Source organism: Panicum virgatum, chromosome 8K (genome assembly GCF_016808335.1).
Source record: "Panicum virgatum strain AP13 chromosome 8K, P.virgatum_v5, whole genome shotgun sequence".
NCBI classification, from domain to species: Eukaryota; Viridiplantae; Streptophyta; class Magnoliopsida; order Poales; family Poaceae; genus Panicum; species Panicum virgatum.
Window position 1 is genome coordinate 47,591,704 of NC_053143.1, and position 24,914 is coordinate 47,616,617.

General features: G+C 41.2%; 3 protein-coding genes and 2 pseudogenes across 3 annotated transcripts; 1 reads left to right on the forward strand and 4 right to left on the reverse strand.

Moving 5' to 3' along the window:
• Positions 1-116: 116 nt before the first annotated feature.
• LOC120645840 lies at positions 117-3,141 on the reverse strand (annotated as a pseudogene).
• Positions 3,142-4,859: 1,718 nt separating this feature from the next.
• LOC120644945 lies at positions 4,860-5,499 on the reverse strand (annotated as a pseudogene).
• A 1,653-nt stretch (positions 5,500-7,152) lies between these two features.
• Positions 7,153-7,881, reverse strand: LOC120644944 (zein-alpha PMS1-like). The gene has a single exon (XM_039921689.1). The coding sequence runs from the start codon at positions 7,844-7,846 to the stop codon at positions 7,244-7,246; it is 603 nt and encodes a 200-aa protein (XP_039777623.1). The 5' UTR covers positions 7,847-7,881; the 3' UTR covers positions 7,153-7,243.
• Positions 7,882-9,458: 1,577 nt separating this feature from the next.
• LOC120644942 (zein-alpha PMS1-like) lies at positions 9,459-10,208 on the reverse strand. The gene has a single exon (XM_039921686.1). The coding sequence runs from the start codon at positions 10,168-10,170 to the stop codon at positions 9,568-9,570; it is 603 nt and encodes a 200-aa protein (XP_039777620.1). The 5' UTR covers positions 10,171-10,208; the 3' UTR covers positions 9,459-9,567.
• A 7,103-nt stretch (positions 10,209-17,311) lies between these two features.
• On the forward strand, positions 17,312-18,129 carry LOC120644940 (22 kDa alpha-zein 8-like). Its single transcript, XM_039921685.1, has one exon. The coding sequence runs from the start codon at positions 17,363-17,365 to the stop codon at positions 18,020-18,022; it is 660 nt and encodes a 219-aa protein (XP_039777619.1). The 5' UTR covers positions 17,312-17,362; the 3' UTR covers positions 18,023-18,129.
• Positions 18,130-24,914: the final 6,785 nt, after the last annotated feature.

Sequence of the window (24,914 nt, forward strand, 5' to 3'; positions counted from 1 at the left end):
GAAGTATGTATGTTGTACAATATATTTACTACAAGTATGGATCCAAAGGTACGATACATAGTATGAACGGTGGCTGTGGAATGTATGGCACAAACAATTACTGAACACATTTGGACACGAATAGGACTTTAGAGTCTCAATCATAACTTTTCTTATTTCCGAGGAGTTACACACGTCGGCATGAAAATGTTATTATAGAAGTACAACTCATATGGAATTTAGAAAATGGTAGAACCAACGATGGGTTGCTGCAAGAAGGCTGCAGGACTCGTCAAAGCCAGCTGGTGGACTAGCTGCTGTTGCTGCCAGAAGGCGGCAGGGTGAGCCACAGCAAGTGGGTTGAATAGCTGCTGCGAGAAAGCGGCGGAGTTTGCAACGGCTAGTTGGTTGAATGGAAGCAGTTGCTGCTGCGAGTAGGCAGCAGAGTTCACGGTGGCTAGCTGGTTGAATGGGAAGAACATCTGTTGCTGCAAGTAGGCGGCGGGGTTCTGCAGGGCTAGCTGGATGAACGGCAAAAGAACGCGTTGTTGCTGTGCCATGATGCTCTGTACTGTCAGATGGGCCAAAGATTGCTGCTGCAGTAAGGCAGATTGTTGCTGTAGGACAATTTCCTGTGACTGTAGGATGCTAGCTGCAAGTGCTTGCTGAAGCCTGTTGGACTGCACAATCGGGTTCTCATATCCGACTGCTGCGATAGGTGAGAGGTACTGTGGAATAGTGGCAGGGGAGGCGGCCACTGAGCACTGCGGAGTAATGACCGCGGTGGTAGTGCTCACAGAGAGAGCAAGGAGTGCAAGGAGGGCAAATATCTTGGCTGCCATGCTTGCTAAGAGGTGCTATATGGGTTTCAATTTCTAAGTTGTTAGATTCTATCAATGATATGGGTGGTGGAATACCTGCGCATATCGGATCTATTTATACACAAGAGACTCCATGTAGCTTTCTCAAGATTTGTTGCTCGTGCCTCCCAAATTTTTATCCTGATAAGCTAGTGATGACATGGTATCTAGTCAATTTTGGAATTTAGTGATAAATCTCCTTTGATTGCGTGTATGTGTTGGCAAGACAGCTTGCACTTAACACAAGTAAAAAGCAACTTTTTTTTTCATTTTGGCATTGTGTTGATATAAGTGTGACTACAGCATGCTTGATTCACCTTTAAGCATGTCAAACACCTTTGGATCAAAAAATGTGTTCCACTTAATGGTGAACCAGTAAAGTTGCGATATGCTGATGTGGAGCCAAATCTGTCTGTGCTCAGTTTGTTATCCACCTCGGGTAGGATTTGCTTAACAGACTAGTTTCAGGCGAAGTAATCATGTTCTCGGGATGTGATTTGAATCAGATCTTCTAGCTCACTAATTTACCGTGCATTAAAACCAAGCTTGCTTAAATTTTCTTGTTTCCCTCATTTAGGGATTAACCAATTTCATCACTGCACAACTATAACATGTGATGTTGGTGCTCCAAAAAAATATTATCATATTTCCATTCAATTGTTGGGTACAACATGTGGCCGTAGAGATGATGAGAATTCCGGCCCTATGCACTAAGCCTATTAAAATAATAAGGCAATTAAAATGTTGGATCATTTACTTTAAGTGTTTGAATTATAGCTTTTGATGAGTTGGCACAAATAATAGGAAACATAATTTTTTTCTATATCCATTATTCCCGTATCATGGTAACATGCCAGTCAAATATGTAACAAAAGTAATTTATAGTGATATTTGGTGTCTGAGCATGTAATATGCAACAACATGCTAGCAGTCTTGATCATCGTGTTACATATATTGTTAATTTATTCCTGTGATAGGCTAAAATGAACTTTTTGGTCAAAGAGTCCGGTAAATTTTTGTGAGCGACTTCATGGGTCTTATTGGTAGACCCAAAGATTATTTTTCTTGACAAGGCCACATTCTGGTGTTCCCAAGATTTATTCCTGCCAAAACCAATAATGTCAACAGCTTATGGAAGCATGCACATTTTATTAGCGAGATAAAATACATTAGTAAAAATGCATATACTTATACATATGTATGGAACAAGGGGTAACATCTTTTATATAAAATTTACGTATTCAACAATAACCTTATTCGTTAGAACTCTAGTGTTCGAAGGATTTTGATGGTAGCGATCGAAACATATTTATACAATTGAAAAATAATGTGACTATAATAGTTCGTGATGTTGCCCCTCTCTCCATCTATCCACATTTCAACCAACTGAAATGTTACCTTCAATCCTTGTATGCCCCTAGTGGAATGGCTCCATTGTCCCATCCAGTGAAATCCAAACTTTCACTTCCGGACTGCCTCAGGAAGTATGTATGTTGTACAATATATTTACTACAAGTATGGATCCAAAGGTACGATACATAGTATGAACGGTGGCTGTGGAATGTATGGCACAAACAATTACTGAACACATTTGGACACGAATAGGACTTTAGAGTCTCAATCATAACTTTTCTTATTTCCGAGGAGTTACACACGTCGGCATGAAAATGTTATTATAGAAGTACAACTCATATGGAATTTAGAAAATGGTAGAACCAACGATGGGTTGCTGCAAGAAGGCTGCAGGACTCGTCAAAGCCAGCTGGTGGACTAGCTGCTGTTGCTGCCAGAAGGCGGCGGGGTGAGCCACAGCAAGTGGGTTGAATAGCTGCTGCGAGAAAGCGGCGGAGTTTGCAACGGCTAGTTGGTTGAATGGAAGCAGTTGCTGCTGCGAGTAGGCAGCAGAGTTCACGGTGGCTAGCTGGTTGAATGGGAAGAACATCTGTTGCTGCAAGTAGGCGGCGGGGTTCTGCAGGGCTAGCTGGATGAACGGCGAAAGAACGCGTTGTTGCTGTGCCATGATGCTCTGTACTGTCAGATGGGCCAAAGATTGCTGCTGCAGTAAGGCAGATTGTTGCTGTAGGACAATTTCCTGTGACTGTAGGATGCTAGCTGCAAGTGCTTGCTGAAGCCTGTTGGACTGCACAATCGGGTTCTCATATTCGACTGCTGCGATAGGTGAGAGGTACTGTGGAATAGTGGTAGGGGAGGCGGCCACTGAGCACTGCGGAGTAATGACCGCGGTGGTAGTGCTCACAGGGAGAGCAAGGAGTGCAAGGAGGGCAAATATCTTGGCTGCCATGCTTGCTAAGAGGTGCTATATGGGTTTCAATTTCTAAGTTGTTAGATTCTATCAATGATATGGGTGGTGGAATACCTGCGCATATCGGATCTATTTATACACAAGAGACTCCATGTAGCTTTCTCAAGATTTGTTGCTCGTGCCTCCCAAATTTTTATCCTGATAAGCTAGTGATGACATAGTATCTAGTCAATTTTGGAATTTAGTGATAAATCTCCTTTGATTGCGTGTATGTGTTGGCAAGACAGCTTGCACTTAACACAAGTAAAACGCAACTTTTTTTTTTCATTTTGGCATTGTGTTGATATAAGTGTGACTACAGCATGATTGATTCACCTTTAAGCATGTCAAACACCTTTGGATCAAAAAATGTGTTCCACTTAATGGTGAGCCAGTAAAGTTGCGATATGCTGATGTGGAGCCAAATCTGTCTGTGCTCAGTTTGTTATCCACCTCGGGTAGGATTTGCTTAACAGACTAGTTTCAGGCGAAGTAATCATGTTCTCGGGATGTGATTTGAATCAGATCTTCTAGCTCACTAATTTACCGTGCATTAAAACCAAGCTTGCTTAAATTTTCTTGTTTCCCTCATTTAGGGATTAACCAATTTCATCACTGCACAACTATAACATGTGATGTTGGTGCTCCAAAAAAATATTATCATATTTCTATTCAATTGTTGGGTACAACATGTGGCCGTAGAGACGATGAGAATTCCGGCCCTATGCACTAAGCCTATTAAAATAATAAGGCAATTAAAATGTTGGATCATTTAGTTTAAGTGTTTGAATTATAGCTTTTGATGAGTTGGCACAAATAATAGGAAACATAATTTTTTTCTATATCCATTATTCCCGTATCATGGTAACATGCCAGTCAAATATGTAACAAAAGTAATTTATAGTGATATTTGGTGTATGAGCATGTAATATTCAACAGCATGCTAGCTGTATTGATCATCGTGTTACATATATTGTTAATTTATTCCTGTGATAGGCTAAAATGAACTTTTTGGTCAAAGAGTCCGGTACATTTTTGTGAGCGACTTCATGGGTCTTATTGGTAGACACAAAGATTATTTTTCTTGACAAGGCCACATTCTGGTGTTCCCAAGATTTAATCCTGCCTAAACCAATAATGTCAACAGCTTATGGAAGCATACACATTTTATTAGCGAGATAAAATACATTAGTAAAAATGCATATACATATACATATGTATGGAACAAGGGATAACATCTTTTATATAAAATTTTTGTATTCAACAATAACCTTATTCGTTAGAACTCTAGTGTTCGAAGGATTTTGATGGTAGCGATCGAAACATATTTATACAATTGAAAAATAATGTGACTATAATAGTTCGTGATGTTGCCCCTCTCTCCATCTATCCACATTTCAACCAACTGAAATGTTACCTTCAATCCTTGTATGCCCCTAGTGGAATGGCTCCATTGTCCCATCCAGTGAAATCCAAACTTTCACTTCCGGACTGCCTCAGGAAGTATGTATGTTGTAGAATATATTTACTACAAGTATGGATCCAAAGGTACGATACATAGTATGTACGGTGGCTGTGGAATGTATGGCACAAACAATTACTGAACACATTTGGACACGAATAGGACTTTAGAGTCTCAATCATAACTTTTCTTATTTCCGAGGAGTTACACATGTCGGCATGAAAATGTTATTATAGAAGTACAACTCATATGGAATTTAGAAAATGGTAGAACCAACGATGGGTTGCTGCAAGAAGGCTGCAGGACTCGTCAAAGCCAGCTGGTTGACTAGCTGCTGTTGCTGCCAGAAGGCGGCGGGGTGAGCCATAGCAAGTGGGTTGTATAGCTACAGCGAGAAGGCGGCGGAGTTTGCAACCGCTAGTTGGTTGAATGGAAGCAGTTGCTGTTGCGAGTAGGCAGCAGAGTTCACAGTGGCTAGCTGGTTGAATGGGAAGAACATCTGTTGCTGCAAGTAGGCGGCGGGGTTCTGCAGGGCTAGCTGGATGAACGGCGAAAGAACGCGTTGTTGCTGTGCCATGATGCTCTGTACTGTCAGATGGGCCAAAGATTGCTGCTGCAGTAAGGCAGATTGTTGCTGTAGGAAAATTGCCTGTGACTGTAGGATGCTAGCTGCAAGTGCTTGCTGAAGCCTGTTGGACTGCACAATCGGGTTCTCATATCCGACTGCTGCGATAGGTGAGAGGTACTGTGGAATAGTGGCAGGGGAGGCGGCCACTGAGCACTGCGGAGTAATGACCGCGGTGGTAGTGCTCACAGAGAGAGCAAGGAGTGCAAGGAGGGCAAATATCTTGGCTGCCATGCTTGCTAAGAGGTGCTATATGGGTTTCAATTTCTAAGTTGTTAGATTCTATCAATGATATGGGTGGTGGAATACCTGCGCATATCGGATCTATTTATACACAAGAGACTCCATGTAGCTTTCTCAAGATTTGTTGCTCGTGCCTCCCAAATTTTTATCCTGATAAGCTAGTGATGACATGGTATCTAGTCAATTTTGGAATTTAGTGATAAATCTCCTTTGATTGCGTGTATGTGTTGGCAAGACAGCTTGCACTTAACACAAGTAAAAAGCAACTTTTTTTTCATTTTGGCATTGTGTTGATATAAGAATGACAACAGCATGGTTGATTCACCTTTAAGCATGTCAAACACCTTGGGATCAAAATATGTGTTCCACTTAATGGTGAGCCAGTAAAGTTGCGATATGCTGATATGGATCCAGATCTGTCTGAGCTTAGTTTGTCAGCCACCTCGGGTAGGATTTGCTTAATAGACTAGTTTCAGGTGAAGTAATCATGTTCTCGGGACGTGATATGAATCAGATCTTCTAGCTCACTAATTTACCGTGCATTAAAACCAAGCTTGCTTAAATTATCTTCTTTCCCTCATTTAGGGATTAACCAATTTCATCACTGCACAACTATAACATGTGATGTTGGTGCTCCAAAAAAAATTATCGTATTTCCATTCAATTGTTGGGTACAACATGTGGCCGTAGAGACGATGAGAATTCCGGCCCTATGCACTAAGCCTATTAAAATAATAAGGCAATTAAAATGTTGGATCATTTACTTTAAGTGTTTGAATTATAGCTTTTGATGAGTTGGCACAAATAATAGGAAACATAATTTTTTTCTATATCCATTATTCCCGTATCATGGTAACATGCCAGTCAAATATGTAACAAAAGTAATTTATAGTGATATTTGGTGTATGAGCATGTAATATTCCCCATCATGCTAGAAGTATAGATCATTGTGTTACATATATTGTTAATTTATTCCTGCGATAGGCTAAAACAAACTTTTTGGTCAAACAGTCCGGTACATTTTTGTGAGCAACTTCATGGGTCTTATTGGTAGACCCAAAGATTATTTTTCTTGACAAGGCCACATTCTGGTGTTCCCAAGATTTATTCCTGCCTAAACCAATAATGTCAACAGCTTATGGAAGCATGCACATTTTATTAGCGAGATAAAATACATTAGTAAAAATGCATATACATATACATATGTATGGAACAAGGGATAACATCTTTTATATAAAATTTTTGGATTCAACAATAACCTTATTCGTTAGAACTCTAGTGTTCGAAGGATTTTGATGGTAGCGATCGAAACATATTTATACAATTTAAAAATAATGTGACTATAATAGTTTGTGATGTTTCCCCTCTCTCCATCTATCCACATTACAACCAACTGAAATGTTACCTTATAATAGTTCGTGATGTTGCCCCTCTCTCCATCTATCCACATTTCAACCAACTGAAATGTTACCTTCAATCCTTGTATGCCCCTAGTGGAATGGCTCCATTGTCCCATCCAGTGAAATCCAAACTTTCACTTCCGGACTGCCTCAGGAAATATGTATGTTGTTGTATATATTTACTACAAGTGTGGATCCAAAGGTACGATACATAGTATGTACGGTGGCTGTGGAATGTATGACACAAACAATTACTGAACACATTTGGACACGAATAGGACTTTAGAGTCTCAATCATTACTTTTCTTATTTCCGAGGAGTTACACACGTCGGCATGAAAATGTTATTATAGAAGTACAACTCATATGGAATTCAGAAGATGGTAGAACCAATGATGGGTTGCTGCAAGAAGGCTGCATGACTTGTCAAAGCCAGTTGGTTGACTAGCTGCTGTTGCTGCCAGAAGGCGACGGGGTGAGCCACAGCAAGTGGGTTGAATAGCTGCTGCGAGAAGGCGGCGGAGTTCGCAACAGCAAGTTGGTTGAATGGAAGCAGTTGCTGCTGCGAGTAGGCAGCAGAGTTCACGGCTGCTAGCTGGTTGAAAGGGAGGAACATCTGTTGCTGCAAGTAGGCGGCGGGGTTCTGCAGGGCTAGCTGGCTAAACGGTGAAAGAACGCGTTGTTGCTGTGCCACGGTGCTCTGTATTGTCAGATGGGCCAAAGATTGCTGCTGCAGTAAGGCAGACTGTTGCTGCAGGACAATTGCCTGTGATTGTAGGACGCTAGCTGCAAATGCATGCTGAAGCCTGTTGGACTTCATAATCGGGTTCTCATATCCGACTGCTGCGATAGGTGAGAAGTACTGTGGAATAGTAGAAGCGGAGGCGGCCAGTGAGCACTGAGGAATAATGACCGCGGTGGTAGCGCTCACAGAGAGAGCAAGGAGTGCAAGGAGGGCAAATATCTTGGTTGCCATGATTGCTAAGAGGTACTATATGGGTTTCAATTTCAAAAGTTGTTGCTAGATTCTATCAGTGATATGGGTGGCGGATTACCTGCGCATATGGGATCTATTTATACACAAGAGACTCCATGTAGCTTTCTCATGATTTGTTGCTTGTGTCTCCAAAATGTTTTATCCTTATAAGCTAGTGATGACATGGTATCTAGTCAAATTTGGAATTTAGTGATAAATCTCCTCTGATAGCATGTATGTGTTGGCAAGACAGCTTGCACTTAACACAGGTAAAAAGCAACTTTTTTTTCCTTTTGGCATTGTGTTGATATAAGTATGACAACAGCATGGTTGATTCACCTTTAAGCATGTCAAACACCTTGGGATCAAAATATGTGTTCTACTTAATGGTGAGCCAGTAAAGTTGCGATATGCTGATGTGGATCCAAATCTGTCTGAGCTCAGTTTGTCATCCACCTCGGGTAGGATTTGCTTAACAGACTAGTTTCAGGCGAAGTAATCATGTTCTCGGGATGTGATATGAATCAGATCTTCTAGCTCACTAATTTACCGTGCATTAAAACCAAGCTTGCTTAAATTATCTTCTTTCCCACATTTAGGGATTAACCAATTTCATCACTGCCAACTATAACATGTGATGTTGGTGCTCCAAAAAAAAATTATCGTATTTCCATTCAATTGTTGGGTACAACATGTGGCCGTAGAGACGATGAGAATTCCAGCCCTATGCACTAAGCCTATTATAATAATAAGGTAATTAAAATGTTGGATCATTTACTTTAAGTGTTTGAATTATAGCTTTTGATGAGTTGGCACAAATAATAGGAAACATAATTTTTTTTCTATATCCATTATTCCCGTATCATGGTAACATTCCAGTCAAATCAGTAACAAAAGTAATTTATAGTGATATTTGGCGTATGAGCATGTAATATTCCCCATCATGCTAGCATTATAGATCGTTATATTACATATATTGTTAATTTATTCCTGCAATAGGCTAAAATGAACTTTTTGGTCAAAGAGTCCGGTACATTTTTGTGAGCGACTTCATGGGTCTTATTGGTAGACCCAAAGATTATTTTTCTTGACAAGGCCACATTCAGGTGTTCCCAAGATTTATTCCTGCCAAAACCAATAATGTCAACAGCTTATGGAAGCATGCACATTTTATTAGCGAGATAAAATACATTAGTAAAAATGCATATACATATACATATGTACGGAACAAGGGGTAACATCTTTTATATAAAATTTTTGGATTCAACAATAACCTTATTCGTTAGAACTCTAGTGTTCGAAGGATTTTGATGGTAGCGATCGAAACATATTTATACAATTGAAAAATAATGTGACTATAATAGTTCGTGATGTTGCCCCTCTCTCCATCTATCCACATTTCTACCAACTGAAATGTTACCTTCAATCCTTGTATGCCCCTAGTGGAATGGCTCCATTGTCCCATCCAGTGAAATCCAAACTTTCACTTCCGGACTGCCTCAGGAAGTATGTATGTTGTAGTATATATTTACTACAAGTATGGATCCAAAGGTACGATACATAGTATGTACGGTGGCTGTGGAATGTATGACACAAACAATTACTGAACACATTTGGACACGAATAGGACTTTAGAGTCTCAATCATTACTTTTCTTATTTCCGAGGAGTTGCACACGTCGGCATGAAAATGTTATTATAGAAGTACAACTCATATGGAATTTAGAAGATGGTAGAACCAACGTTGGGTTGCTGCAAGAAGGCTGCATGACTTGTCAAAGCTAGTTGGTTGACTAGTTGTTGTTGCCGCCAGAATGCGACGGAGTGAGCCACAGCAAGTGGGTTGAACAGCTGCTGCGAGAAGGCGGCGGAGTTCGCAACAGCAAGTTGGTTGAATGGAAGCAGTTGCTGCTGCGAGTAGGCAGCGGAGTTCACGGCGGCTAGCAGGTTGAATGGGAGGAACATCTGTTGCTGCAAGTAGGCAGTCGGGTTCTGTAGGGCTAGCTGGCTAAATGGTGAAAGAACGCGTTGTTGCTGTGCCACGGTGCTCTGTACTGTCAGATGGGCCAAAGATTGCTGCTGCAGTAAGGCAGACTGTTGCTGTAGGACAATTGCCTGTGATTGTAGGACGCTGGCTGCAAGTGCATGCTGAAGCCTGTTTGATTGCACAATCGGGTTCTCATATCCGACTGCTGCGATAGGTGAGAAGTACTGTGGAATAGTAGCAGCGGAGGCAGCCAGTGAGCACTGGGGAATAATGACCGCAGTGGTAGCGCTCATAGAGAGAGCAAGGAGTGCAAGGAGGGCAAATATCTTGGTTGCCATGCTTGCTAAGAGGTACTATATGGGTTTCAATTTCTAAGTTATTGCTAGATTCTATCAGTGATATGGGTGGTGGATTACCTGCGCATATGGGATCTATTTATACACAAGAGACTCCATGTAGCTTTCTCATGATTTGTTGCTTGTGTCTCCAAAATTTTTTATCCTTATAAGCTAGTGATGACATGGTATCTAGTCAAATTTGGAATTTAGTGATAAATCCCCTTGGATTGATGGTATGTGTTGGCAAGTCAGCTTGCACTTAATACAAGTAAAAAAGCAACATTTATCATTTTGGCATTATGTTGATATAAGTCTAACAACAGCATGGTTGATTCACCTTTAAGCATGTCAAACACCTTGGGATCAAAATATGTGTTCCATGTAATGGTGATCAACTTAGAATAAATTTAATAGTCTAAGTAAACAATCTTATTACTAAGTATACTAGAATAAATCATGCTTTTAACTCGGTCTTTTCATATTCCAATTTCCTGCCGTAGGATCACATAAGTTCGTGGCATGGTATTTCTCTATGTTACTGTGTATATAAGAACAATGTGAGTAAACTTTGATGAACGAAGCTGCCTGCGTGGGAAACATCTTAGTCTAGACACATATATATAGGACCTGCCAAATATCGATAACCTCTGAGCCCATCTTACAATGTGAACATATTGGTTCTTCATCACAAACATGGTGACGGACTGAGTAAACCAAACTGGCTTTTTAACTAGTTTGGTAACATAGGTGACACTAGAGAGTCTTCGTTCATTTCTTTTCGGTCGCTTCTGATTACAGTTCAGTCAGTCACGTCTCACACTCTTTTGAGAGGAAAGGATATTGAGCAAATAGTTATAGGATGGTTCACCTTTGGTGATACCCTCGGACTCATCTCTAACGAGTCAGCTCGGAGTCGCCGATGGTTTAGTCCCAGCAGAGTCTGTCACCGAACCAGTCGTTGTCTCCTCCATTCTCATATGCAACTCAACTCAATTCTCAACTCCCTGATCCCTATAACAGGCCAAATCATCGGAGTTCTACCCTTAGGAATACAAAGATGAAGAGGACCCGGGGACGCCCTAGCTGAGTTAGTTAGCCTTACAAGACTCGTTGTACATGTATAGATACAACTCAAGAGACTAATAATACAAATCAAAATTGATCCAATTCCTCTCTACATTTAGTTCATCACACTGTTGTCACCTGTAAACTTTTTTTTTGGTTAGCCTGTGAACCTATTAGGTTTTGGAACCAATTCGATAGGATATTCAGGTGTGATAGGTTGTGTTGAGTTGTGTGATAAAGATGACGAAAATAATGCATTACATCACCGAGATTGTGTGGGTGCGGTCTTCTCATCTCTAAACATTGATGTGAACGATCTATCTAGTAGTAACCAGATTAACATTGCTTTTTTGTCTTTGTTTTTGCAACTTCTTGAGACCGGGATCAGGCCATCAGGATATTGTGGCGTTTTCCCCTGTTGTGTGTGAAACACAACAGAGAGAGCTTATTTTGTTCAGACACGGATCAGGCTACTGTTCACTCGGATATTGTTCTCAGTCTGGCAGGCGGGCCCGGCAGACACTAAAACCCGCCCCCACGCGTCAGTCATTTGATAATAACGAGTTTCTTCTTGATAGCTTCTTGGCAATTAGCTAATGAGGTCTGTATCTGTTTAAAAATGAGAGATTTCAACTCTGGAACTGTGTATTCTTGGCACTTAGCTCATCAAGATTGACATATGGAACTGTGTCTTGACACTTTCAATAATAACTTCAAAAATAGATAGAGATTTCAACTATTGCAATTACAAGTAGTGGAGATTTCATCGAATTGAATCCAAATTTATTTTGCTAACTAGCTGACGAATGCACCACATGATCCGGGACTCCTTCTCGAGGCTCGTCACGGTGACGTCGCACCGGACGACGATCCCGTCGCCGGCGCCCTCCCCGCGCCGCAGCGCCGCCCTCAGCTCCCCCACCGTGGCCACGTCCATGGCGCCGGAGCTGGACAAGCTGCCGCGGAAGCGGTGCGGCCCCACGGCCGTGCAGAACGCCCGGTTCCCGCCGTCGCCGTCGAGGGCGATGCTCACCCTGTACGCGGCGGTCACGTCCGACGGCGTGGCGGGGATCAAACTCCACCAGGGGTCGCGGCGGGACCAGACAATAAGGTCGACGGAGACGCGGCCGGCGTTGTCGTCGGAAGCAGCGAGGACGCCCCTGGGGTAGAAGTGGAGCGGCCACTCGTGGCCGCCGACGCGGAACGGCGCCGTCTCGATGCGCTGCCCGGCGAGCGCCGCCGCGTCGGCCGCGGAGTAGCGGTCGATCCGGTGCTGGTGCGTGCCAGTGTGCTGCCGCAGGCGGGTGGAGGAGAAGGAGACCGCCTCCTGGGCGCCCCGCCACGCGGCGCGGAGCATCCGCAGCGTCGCCGGCAACGACGACGACGACGCCATGGCAGGCAGGCCGAAGGGAGGAGGAGCTCGATCCCGAGCAGATGGATCTTGATGAGTTGGCCCGCGGGTACACTTTTTATATTTCGAAACAACGTGCCGTTTGAGGCGAGGACTCTGCGTACAGGCAATTGGAAGCTCCCGCAGTAGGATGTTCATATGGCAATGGAACTTTCCTTTTTTTTTGTTAACTGATGAAAAGATTTACCTGCATGCGAACATCAACATTCACACATTCAGGAAATTGCTCTGAGACCCAAATCACCGACTGACATGATGAGAATTTAATTTTAACTCCATCCGTGCTTTAAGCATGTGCTACGTTGATCTATTTTGCGCACGTATCTAAGCTCATGATGACGTGGCATGTGTTTCGGTAGCAAAGTTGTAACATGATGATGAGGTTGTTTGTTCTAATCATCTATAGACGGTCAAATGGGCCATGTCAGATGGGCTACACAGAAAACGACACTAAAAACACGATGATCCGACACGGTGGGCTTAGTTCCAGTGGGCACGACCATAGTATAGTGCATGGACTAAAATTCTAGCACGCAGTGCTAGCACGAGCATGACACAACTAACGGCCGGCACGGTACTAGCACAGGTCTAGTCCACAACCACTCATATATATACCTCCCACCTCATTCAAACCATAGTCTCTCTCCACCCTCTCCTACTGCCAGCCGCCGTCGTGGCCTCCCAGCCCCTTGCCTTGGCCGCCGGAGTCACAGCCTCCCTGCACCCGTCGCCCCCTTGACCTTTAGTGATGGTGACGTAGTGGCAGTGGAGGTCGTCGGGCAGCGGGCCGGCACGGCACGACTAACCCCCTAGCCGTGTTGTGCCTGGCCAAGGAGCCGGCACCGCACGGCACGACTAAAGCTTAGTGCTGAGCAGTGTCGTTTTACCAAATAGTGTCGTGCCGAATAGTGTTAGTGCCGGGTCAGGCTGCACGTTTGGCCATCATCATCAAGTGCAGGAAACCATCGACTGGAGGGGACACCTAGTGTGCGATCGCGTGCTATGATGAATCCGCGGCGAACCCGTGCTACAATCTACTACTAGCGCACGAACCCAACAATTAGCTACTGGTGCATATAAATCAATTGGAGCGTGTGCACAGGCAACAGATGATGTTCTCATTTCCCCTGTCTAGCATTGATTATTATTGCTTCTCTTATCTAGCTTCTGTAGCACTTCAGCAGATTTTTTTTCCTTTTCCCTTTCCCTTCCCATTCGGGACAGTGGGTTTGTGGGAGATAATATGGGCGGGGGATTGCTTTCACACCTATATGGATGTAGAACTTAAAAAATGTTTTCATATATCATTTTAACTATTTGAAGAAGAATAATCGGCAACGAACAAGATAAAAACATTAAAATTAGCTTCATGAGTTTTAATAAAAATATAAAACTCTATACGATATGCATTATAATATTTTCACATTCAAATATATAACCGCTTTAAATTGACAAAACAGTTCAAATACATATGGGTGAGGTATTCAAAAACTTTCTACATCCCGATTTTTCAAAGTCACATGTCAAGACCTTGGTGCATATCAAACTTTCAAGTAACACTGTAAAATCTTTGTAATTGGAAGTGAAAGAGTTTTATACTATATATCCAAAACTTTCTACATCCCTAGCTTTCAATGTGATACATATCCAACTTTCAAGTCCCATGTTAACCAGTGCACGCATAATAAAAAAAACTTTCAAATAATATGTTCAAATGTTTGTATATATCAAATTTTCAAGTAACATTTTAAAGTATTTGCAATTTTAAGTAAAAATCTTTCAAAATATATTTCAAACTTCATATATCTCTAGCATTGAAAGTTCTTACGTCTCCAACTTTCAAATCACATGTCGAAAACTTTGTACCCATAGTTCAAAAAATTTGAAATCATATATCAAAAACTAAGGTTGCTAAATGCACCTAGATGAGCCTAGAATAGCACTTTGTCGAACACTAACCAAAACTTTATACATATCAACTTTTAAGCAATATTCTAAAATCTTTGTAACTGGACAAGAAAAACTTTCTACATCTCCAATTATAAAATTTGCACATGTTAAAAACATTGTGTTCCAAATTTATGAACTTCATACTTTAAATTTAGGAACTTCGAAGCCATTAGTCAAAAACTTGTTAAAAATGCTAACTCAAAACTTTGCACTCCAAAATTCAAGAACTTACATTTCAAACATTGTATTATGAATATACAAAAACTTTATAATTTCAAACTTTACACTACAAATAATAAAAACTTTCTTTTGAAATTGTAGATCCATATAGGCTAGTTTCACCCTAAGAATGTAAAAAACTTTCATATGCCTCAACCAAATTTTCCTTTAAATTCTGAAATCCAAGAGCTCTATAGGCCTAGATAATATAATTACAACTAAAATCTAACAACTAAAAAAAACTCAGTGACCAAAAGGTATTGTTGAATGTGAATTTTATTAACTTTGGAATGACATATTCAAAACTTTACACATGATTTTGTGAAACTTTCAAACCACATACCAAATACTTTATACCCCGAACATTCATGTTACATATTTCAAACCTTCCTATTTATGGATAAAATATTTGAAATGTGCTAATTAAAATAAAGTATTTCCTACTTTAAAGATATATGTAGGAGACTTTGTAATTGAAATGGAGAAACTTTGACTTTTAATGCTACATAACAAAAAGTGTAGGAATACCAATATCAGATAAAACTTTGACCCCATATGTTGCAAATTTTCAAACATGAATTCTATAACTTTAAGCCAACACCTAAAAGAACCAGACAACATATATTGGATAAATCTTTAGACATGTATGTTGAAAGCATTCAAGAAGGAACCCTAAAACTTTCAATAATATATAAAAAAACTTTGATTGAAAGTATATAAAAGAATTTTGAGCCCGCCATAATCCTATATGCACATGAATTGAGTGTAGCTCAGCTTGTAAGGTTGTTTGTGGTGGAATGTATCCATCCAAAATTCGAGTCCTCAACTTAGCATATGTGCTCGTATTTTTCTATATTTATTTTAGGAATACTGATGCTTCCTTTCAGTGGTAGGCGATGCACCCATTGACAATGAGATGTCTGTAGTGACTTCGTCGGTCTTGGGATCTGCTGGCTCAATCTCTCGGATGTGCTTATAGAGGTAAGGTTGTGTGCATGTATTTATTGGACGAGTATACAACTATACATACATGTAAGTCTGCATCTATATTGTGTTTCTAAAAAAAATTATACACACAACACTAAAACTAAGAAAAAAGGGTGAAAAAATAGGCAATAAAGAGATGATGTGAGGAGTCACTCGAAGTAGTTAATCTGTTTACAGAGTCATGTGATGTAGAATTAGAAAACTAGATCTATTGGGAACTATTCGCCGCGACATGCTAGCAGCGCATGCGCGCTAACTAAGGAAATTGTTTATTGGATCCCTATACCGGAAGCAGGTCTTCGTGCAGGAGGACCCTGACGAGTACTACAACCGGATGATGAGCGACACCGACCGGCTGGAGGTGTACACGCCGGAGCTCCTCGTCGAGGAGAGGCACCTCATGCGGAACACGGCCGCCCTATTCGAGCGCGCCGGCGACTGGTGGCTGGAGAGGTTTCAGCGGTGGGTGAGACAGGAGCTCCAGACCAAGGGTTGCGTCAAGGTCAACGACGCCTACCTTGATCACGCGATCAGCTACCGCGAGCGCGACAAGAAGCTCCACGACGCCATGCGGGTGCCGGGGTTCATCTACAAGTTCAACGACGAGCGAGGAGGATTATTTGGAGAACCAGGGGGACGGAGGGGGGTTGCCTACGCACATGAATCCTGATGGTTGGCTGACAACAATATAATTTGTCGGTATTTGAGTTAACCTGATGGTTTTTAGCCGTCCGGAATTTCTCGTTTCCTAGTAGTGAGAGATCCGGATCAAAATTGAATCCATCTGAGATGATATTTTAGTAGGCTGTCACGTGATGTACCTATTTGGTCTATCACTGTTACATATTTGCTGCCAGTTATTAAGCGCTAATGTTCACGGTTAATTCGGCTCCTTGTGGTAGAACCCATCTGAGCACAGCTAATAAGCTTAGATGTTTGCATATTCGCACATAATTATTATTCTCAATGGTGAGCAACATGCATCACTACTACAAAATCTATCATTGCAAATGCCCGGATCCTTATTCTCATGTGTCAAGAAAATGCAAGCAGGGAAAATCACCTAGCTTTTTATTACTGTATATTGAATGTGCATATTGTCTAGCCAATACATACGAATTATCTAATAAAGTTTGCCACTAAATGACGAAATTGACTAGATACCATGTCATCTCGAGCTTATCTCAAATTACCACTTTACACACACTTTAACATAGAGCAACATATATAATGTGAACCAAACGCATAAAAGTGGACCAAAAGTCATTGTCACTCATGTATTAAGAAAGCAAACAAGAAAAGTGGCACTTTTTTCTTCTAATTTGTTTTGCCAACACAATCACATGTCACACAAGCCAATAAAACTGACCGCTAAATGTTGAAATTGACAAGATATCTTGTCATCTCTAGCTTATCCAGCAGAAGGTAGAATATTGCTAGACCTACATGAGAGATCATGCCTATAAATAGGCCTCAAATCAGAAGTTAATCCACCACCTACATCTCAAAGACAACATAGCAACATACAAAGTGAAACACACTAGCAACCTCATAGCAGCAATGGCAACCAAGATACTTGCCCTCTTTGCAGTCCTTGCTCTTTCAGTGAGCGCAGCCAAAGCGGTCTTTATCCCACAATGGTCACTAGCTTCTACCGCTGCAACTATTCCACAGTACATCCCATCAGTAACAGCTGCGGGGTTTGAAAATCCAATTGCGCAATCCTACAGGCTACAGCAAGCGTTCGCATCAAGCATCATATTATCAGCCTTATGGCAGCAGCAATCCTCAGCCCATTTGGCAGTACAAAGCATTGTGGCACAGCAACAACTGCAACAGCTTTCACCAGCATTTAATCAACTAGCCATCACAAATCCCGCAGCCAACTTGCAACAACAGCAGCGTTTCCAAGCACTCAACCAACTGGCTGTTGCTAACACTGCTGCCTACTCGCAGCAACAGGTGTCTTCAGTCAACCAACTAGCTGTTGCAAACCCTGCCGCCATCTTGAAGCGGCAATTGCAAACATTGAACCCACTGACTGCAGTAAATCCCACCGCCTTCTTGCAACAACAACAACAACAACAACAGCTGCAGCAATTGAACCAACTAGTTGTGGCCTTGTTGCAACAACAGCAACTGCTGCAATTGAACCAACTGGCTGCGGCAAACACTGCCACATACTGGCAGCAACCCATCGTTGCCAATTCTATTTTCTAGGTTGCTTATGAGTTCTACTTCAACAATAAAGTTTACATGCGGACATCTGTAACTTCCGGAAATAATATAAGTATTGACTGAGATTATCATATCATATATGCATCCAATTGAGCTTGATGAATGTTTGTGCTGCACAGTTGGGGATACTAATACTAAATTATGACCACACATACATATATCATGAAGTTGGTAGGTAGCCCCGAACATATATACTTCACTAGATCTTGTAGCCACATTGTAGGTGCATAATGATATATGTTTAAAGCATTGCCATAGATATTATTAATTATTATACTGAAAAAACATTATAAGAAAATGAATCATATTAAATATTGTGGAACACTACCAATTTTCATTAACATAATTTCTATTTAAAAGAAGTCACCACTATGCTTCCAATGCCAAGAAAATTCTATATTGAAAAATATTAAACATGATTTTAATGGATCTAACAGATTCGATATATATCGGTTGAAAACTGACTTCAGTCCCGGTTCTCCAATAGGTGCTAGCAAAGTGAGACCAAAAGTATATGTCTTTGCCACCGTGTAAATCACCCGGTGACTAAGACTTCCTTTGCTACCGGTTGGAATACCAACCGGTACCAAGGGCCCCTACGCTGTTCCGTTGCATCCTCTCCCGTTCCCCTCGCATCCTCCACTAGCAGTACAAAAGATTCATTCGAAAGAAGCAACCACAAAATACTGAATCGAGATATAAAATACTCATAGATCCCACAAATCATTCAAAGAACCGTTCACAAGATAGATACAATCCATACAATCCCACATGCATCTCTATTTCAGAAAAGTATGAAAAAAGAAAAAAATCACCCACGGCTCCCATGGCGGCGGCGGCAGCCCGCGCACTCCCCTCGCGCACCGTGGCGGCGGCCAGCTTCCCGTGCACCTGCGCCCCATAGTCGGCACCCGCGGCGGCGGCAGAGGCGGCTGGCCGCCCACGCTCCTAAGCCCCATGGCCTGTCCCGAGCAAATCTGCAGCAGTAGCGGCCCGTGCTCCCCACGGCGGTGGCGGCTGGCTGCGGCTGCAGTGACAGCCCGTAGCACCCCCATGGCGACGGCGGCGGCAGCGGGCTCCCGCAGCGGTTCTTGTTGTTCTTGTTTGTTTTGTTTGTTGTATGGGTCATCTTCCACTTAGTGGTGTTTCCACCTTAATAGCCTCTGCCTATTAAGGGTTCTAATGGTTGTAGAGACGATAGAATTCCGGCCCTATGCACTAAGCCTATTAAGATAATAAGGCAATTAAAATGTTGGATCATTTACTTGAAGTGTTTGAATTATAGATTTTGATGAGTTAGCACAAAATAACAGGAAACACAATTCTTTTAGGATGCTAGCTGCAAGTGCCTGCTGAAGCCTGTTGGACTGCACAATCGGGTGCTCATATCCAACAGCGGCGATAGGTGAGAGGTACTGTGGAATAGTGGCAGCGGAGGCGGCTTGTGAGCACTGCGGAATAATGAATGCGGTGGTAGCGCTCACCGAGGGAGCAAGGAGTGCAAGGAGGGCAAATATCTTGGCAGCCATGCTTGCTAAGAGGTACTCAACGGGTTTTAATTTCTAAATTGTTAGATTCTATCAGTGATATGGGTGGTGGATTACCTACGCATATATACATAAGAGACTCCATGTTGCTTTCTCAAGATTTGTTGCTTGTGCCTCCAAAATTTTAATCCAGATAAGCTAGTGATGAGATAGTATCTAGTCAATTTTGGAATTTAGTGATAAATCCCCTTGGATTGATGGTATGTGCAGGCAAGACAGCTTGCACTTAATACAAGTAAAAAAGCAGTTTTTTTTTTCCTTTTGGCGTTCTGTTGATATAAGTGTCACTCTAATGTTTGAAGGATTTTGGTTGCAGCGGTCGAATAATATTTATACAGTTGCAAAATAATGTGAGTATAATAGTTCATGATGTTGCCATGATTGCTAAGAGGTACTATATGGGTTTCAATTTCTAAGTTGTTGCTAGATTCTATCAGTGATATGGGTGGTGGTTTACCTGCGCATACGGGACCTATTTATACACAAGAGACTCCATGTAGCTGTCTCAAGATTTGTTGCTTGTGCCTCTAAAATGTTTATCCAGATAAGCTAGTGATGACATAGTATCTAATCAATTTTGGAATTTAGTGATAAATCCCCTTGGATTGATGGTATGTGCTGGCAAGACAGCTTGCACTTAATACAAGTAAAAAAGAAACTTTTTTTTTCCTTTTGGCATTGGGTTGATATAAGTGTGACAACAGCACGGTTGGTTCACCTTTAAGTATGTCAAACACCTTGGGATCAATGTATGCATTCCACGTAAGGGTGAGCCAGTAAAGTTGCGATGTGCTGATGTGGATCCAAATCATTTTAAGCTTAATTTGTCATCCACCTTGGATATGATTTGCACCAATAACCATTCCTCTAGTTGAATGGGTTAACAGACTACTAGTTCCAGGCGAAGTTATCATGTTCTCGGGATGCAATATGAATCAGATCTTCTAGCTCACTAATTTAAAACCAAGCTTGCTTAAACTATCTTCTTTTCCTCTTTTATGGATTAGCCAACTTCATCACTCCACAACTATAACATGTGATGTTGATGCTCCAAAAAAAATATTATCATATTTCCATTCAATTGTTGGGTACAACATGTGGCTGTAGAGACGATAGAACTCCGGCCCTATGCACTAAGCCTATTAAGATAATAAGGAAATTAAAATGTTGGATCACTTACTTGAAGTGTTTGAATTATAGCTTTTGATGAGTTGGCACAAAATAATAGGAAGCACAATTCTTTTTTTCTAAATTCATTATTCCCATATCATTGTCACATCCTAGTCAAATATGTAACGAAAAAATTTATGGTGATATTTAATTTGGTGTATGAGCATGTAATATTCCCCATCTTGCTAGCAGTATAGAATGTTGTGTTAAATATATTGTTAATTTATTCCTCTGATAGGCTAAAATGAACTTTTTGGCCAAAGAGTCCGGTACATTTTTGTGAGCGACTTCATGGGTCTTATTGGCAGACTCAAGGATTTTTTTTCTTGACAAGGCCATGTTCTGGTGTTCCCAAGATTTGTTCCTACCTAAACCAATAATGTCAACTGCTTAAGGAAGCATGCACATTTTATTAGTGAGACAAAATACACTAATAAAAATACATATACATATACAAATGTACAGAACAAGAGGTAACATCTTTTATAGAAATCTTTTGGATTCAACATTAGCCTTATTGGTTAGTACTCTAATGTTTGAAGGATTTTGGTTGCAGCGGTCGAATAATATTTATACAGTTGCAAAATAATGTGAGTATAATAGTTCATGATGTTGCCCCTCTCTCCATCAATGCACATTTCAAGCACCTATAATATTACCATCAATCCTACTATTCCCCTAGTGGAATGGATCCATTGTCCCATCCAGTGAAATCCAAACTTTCATAGCTACCGAACTGCCTCAGGAAGAATGTATACTGTAGTTTATATTTACTACAAGTAGGGATCCAAAGAAACGATACAAAGTATGTACGGTGGCTGTGAAATGTATGACACAAACTATAACAGAACACATTTGGAAACCGATAGGGCTTTAGAATCTCATTCATTACTTTTCTTATTTCCGTGGAGTTACACACGTGGGCATGACAATGTTATTATAGAAGTACAATTTATATGGAATTTAGAACATGGTAGAACCAACGATGGGTTTCTGCACGAAGGCTGCAGGACTCGTCAAATCCAGTTGGTTGACTAGCTGCTGTTGCTGCCAGAAGGCGGTGGGGTGAGCCACAGCAAGTGGGTTGAATAGTTGCTGCGAGAAGGCGGCGGAGTTCGCAACTGCTAGTTAGTTGAATGGAAGCAGTTGCTGCTGCGAATATGCAATGGAGTTCACGGCTGCTAGCTGGTTGAGTGGGAGCAACATCTGTTGTTGCAACTAGGCGGCGGGGTTCTGCAGGGCTAGCTGGCTGAACGGCGAAAGAATGCATTGTTGTTGTGCCACGATGCTTTGTACTATCAGATGGGCAAAAGATTGCTGCTGCAGTAAGGTAGCCTGTTGCTGTAGGATAACTGCCTGTGATTGTAGGATGCTAGCTGCAAGTGCCTGCTAAAACCTGTTGGACTGCACAATTGGGTGCTCATATCCGATGGCGGCGATATGTGAGAGGTACTGTGGAATAGTGGCAGTGGAGGCGGCTAGGGAGCACTGGGGAATAATGAACGCGGTGGTAGCGCTCTCCGAGAGAGCAAGGAGTGCAAGGAGGGCAAATATCTTGGCAGCCATGCTTGCTAAGAGGTACTCAACGGGGTTTAATTTCTAAATTGCTAGATTCTATCAGTGATATGGGTGGTGGATTACCTACGCATACGGGACCTATTTATTCACAAGAGACTCCATGTAGCTTTCTCAAGATTTGTTGCTTGTGCCTCCAAAATTTTTATCCAGATAAGCTAGTGATGAGATAGTATCTAGTCAATTTTGGAATTTAGTGATAAATCCCCTTGGATTGATGGTATGTGCTGGCAAGACAGCTTGCACTTAATACAAGTAAAAAAGCAAAAAAAATCCTTTTGGCATTGTGTTGAAATAAGTGTGACAACAGCATGTCAAACATCTTGGGATCAATATATGCATTCAACGTAATGGTGAGCTAGTAAAGTTGTGATCTGCTGATGTGGATCCAAATCATTTTGAGCTTAATTTGTCATCCACCTTGGATGGGATTTGCACCAATAACCATTCCTCTAGATGAATGGGTTAACAGACTACTAGTTCCAGGCGAAGTTATCATGTTCTCGGGATGTGATATGATTCAGATCTTCTAGCTCACTAATTTACTGTGCATTAAAACCAAGCTTGCTTAAACTATCTTCTTTTCCTCATTTCTGGATTAGCCAATTTCATCACTGCACAACTATAATATGTAACAAAAAATTTATAGTGATATTTAATTTGGTGTATGAGCATGTAATATTCCCCATCTTGCCAGCAGTATAGATCGTTTTGTTAAATATATTGTTAATTGATTCCTGTGATAGGCTAAAATGAACCGTTTGGCCAAAGAGTCTGGTACATTTTTCGGAGCGACTTCATGGGTCTTATTGGCGGACTCAAGAATTATTTTTCTTGACAAGGCCACGTTCTGGTGTTCCCAAGATTTATTCCTACCGAAACCAATAATGTCAACTGCTTATGGAAGCAAGCACATTTTATTAACAAGATAAAATACACTAGTAAAAATACATATACATAAACATATACATATGTACGGAACAAGTGGTAACATCTTTTGTAAAAATATTTTGGATTCAACATTAACCTTATTCGTTAGAACTCCAATGTTCGAAGGATTTTGGTGGCAGCAGTCGAAACATATTTATACAGTTGCAAAATAATGTGTGTATAATAGTTCGTGATGTTGCCCCTCTCTCCACCTATGCACATTTCAAGCAACTATAATATTACCTTTAATCCTACTATGTCCTTAGTGGAATGGCTCCATTGTCCCATCCAGTGAAATCCAAACTTTCACAGCTACCGAACTGCCTCAGGAAGTATGTATGTTGTAGTATATATTTACTACAAGTATGAGCATGTAATATTCCCCAACGTGCTAGCAGTATAGATCATTTTGTTACATATATTGTTAATTTATTCATGTGATAGGCTAAAATGAACTTTTTGGCCAAAGAGTGCGGTACATTTTTGGGAGCGACTTCATGGGTCTTATTGGCAGACCCAAAGATTATTTTTCTTGACAAGGCCACATTCTGGTGTTCCCAAGATTTATTCCTGCGTAAACCAATAATGTCAACAGCTTATGGAAGCATGCACCTTCAATCCTTGTATGCCCCTAGTGGAATGGCTCCATTATCCCGTCCAGTGAAATCCAAACTTTCACTTCCGGACTGCCTCAGGAAGTATGATGTAACACCCTAGATTTATTTCAAACCCGGAGGCTACAAAAACATAATTAAAACACAAGTATAAAGATTAAATAGAAATTCGACAGAGTCTCCCCCTGTAAATAGGGCGTACTCGTACTGGACAAGCGGTTTATATGAAGAGTTATTGAAATAGGATATGAATGATGAATAAGCATCACAACCCATCCCATCACCAAAAGAAATAAGTTGACCCCGACCAACCAAGTTCGCCTCAACCATAGAAAGAATAAGACAGCCAAGTTTAACCATTTATACTCTAGGAATTGACAATATCAACTAAACATGTGTAGAAGTGTGTGTAATCTCTTGCAGAAAGTACTACTCCCACTTCCCATGCATGCCGCAATCATTTGGTACCTAAAAACCAATTAAACACAAGGGTAAGTAAGAATACTCAGCAAGCACAACTAGAACTGAAAAGAACATAGCAACAACGATCCATGAAACTTGAATGAATGAACACCAGTCAAATAGTAGTCTCCGTCTGAAACGGACACAATTTGAAACATCCTTAGCATTTACCGGTAAAGCCGAGCAAGTGGGGCCAGCACTTAATCACAGGAACATGAATAAAAGAACCAAATTGCACATCCGGATACACCGGAACATGAATGGAATTTAAAAGAATATCTTGAAACTGGAATCAGGAAATGGGAAACATGAACAGATCATGGTTTTGAATAACATAAACACATGATAAGGCAATCGGATAACATAGGAAAAGAAATGGCAAGCAACTTGCCAACAAACAAGGTCGTCGTGCACTTGCCTTAACCTTGTTGAGAACCCGATGCCACACGCTCGCCGCTAGAATTTATCGAACCTGTGGAATAAACCACTCTCAGAAACTAGTTCATATCGACCAAAAGCCAATATACTCGAAGAAATCCGGAGCTAAAGACCTAAAACGTTAACTCTCACAAGTTC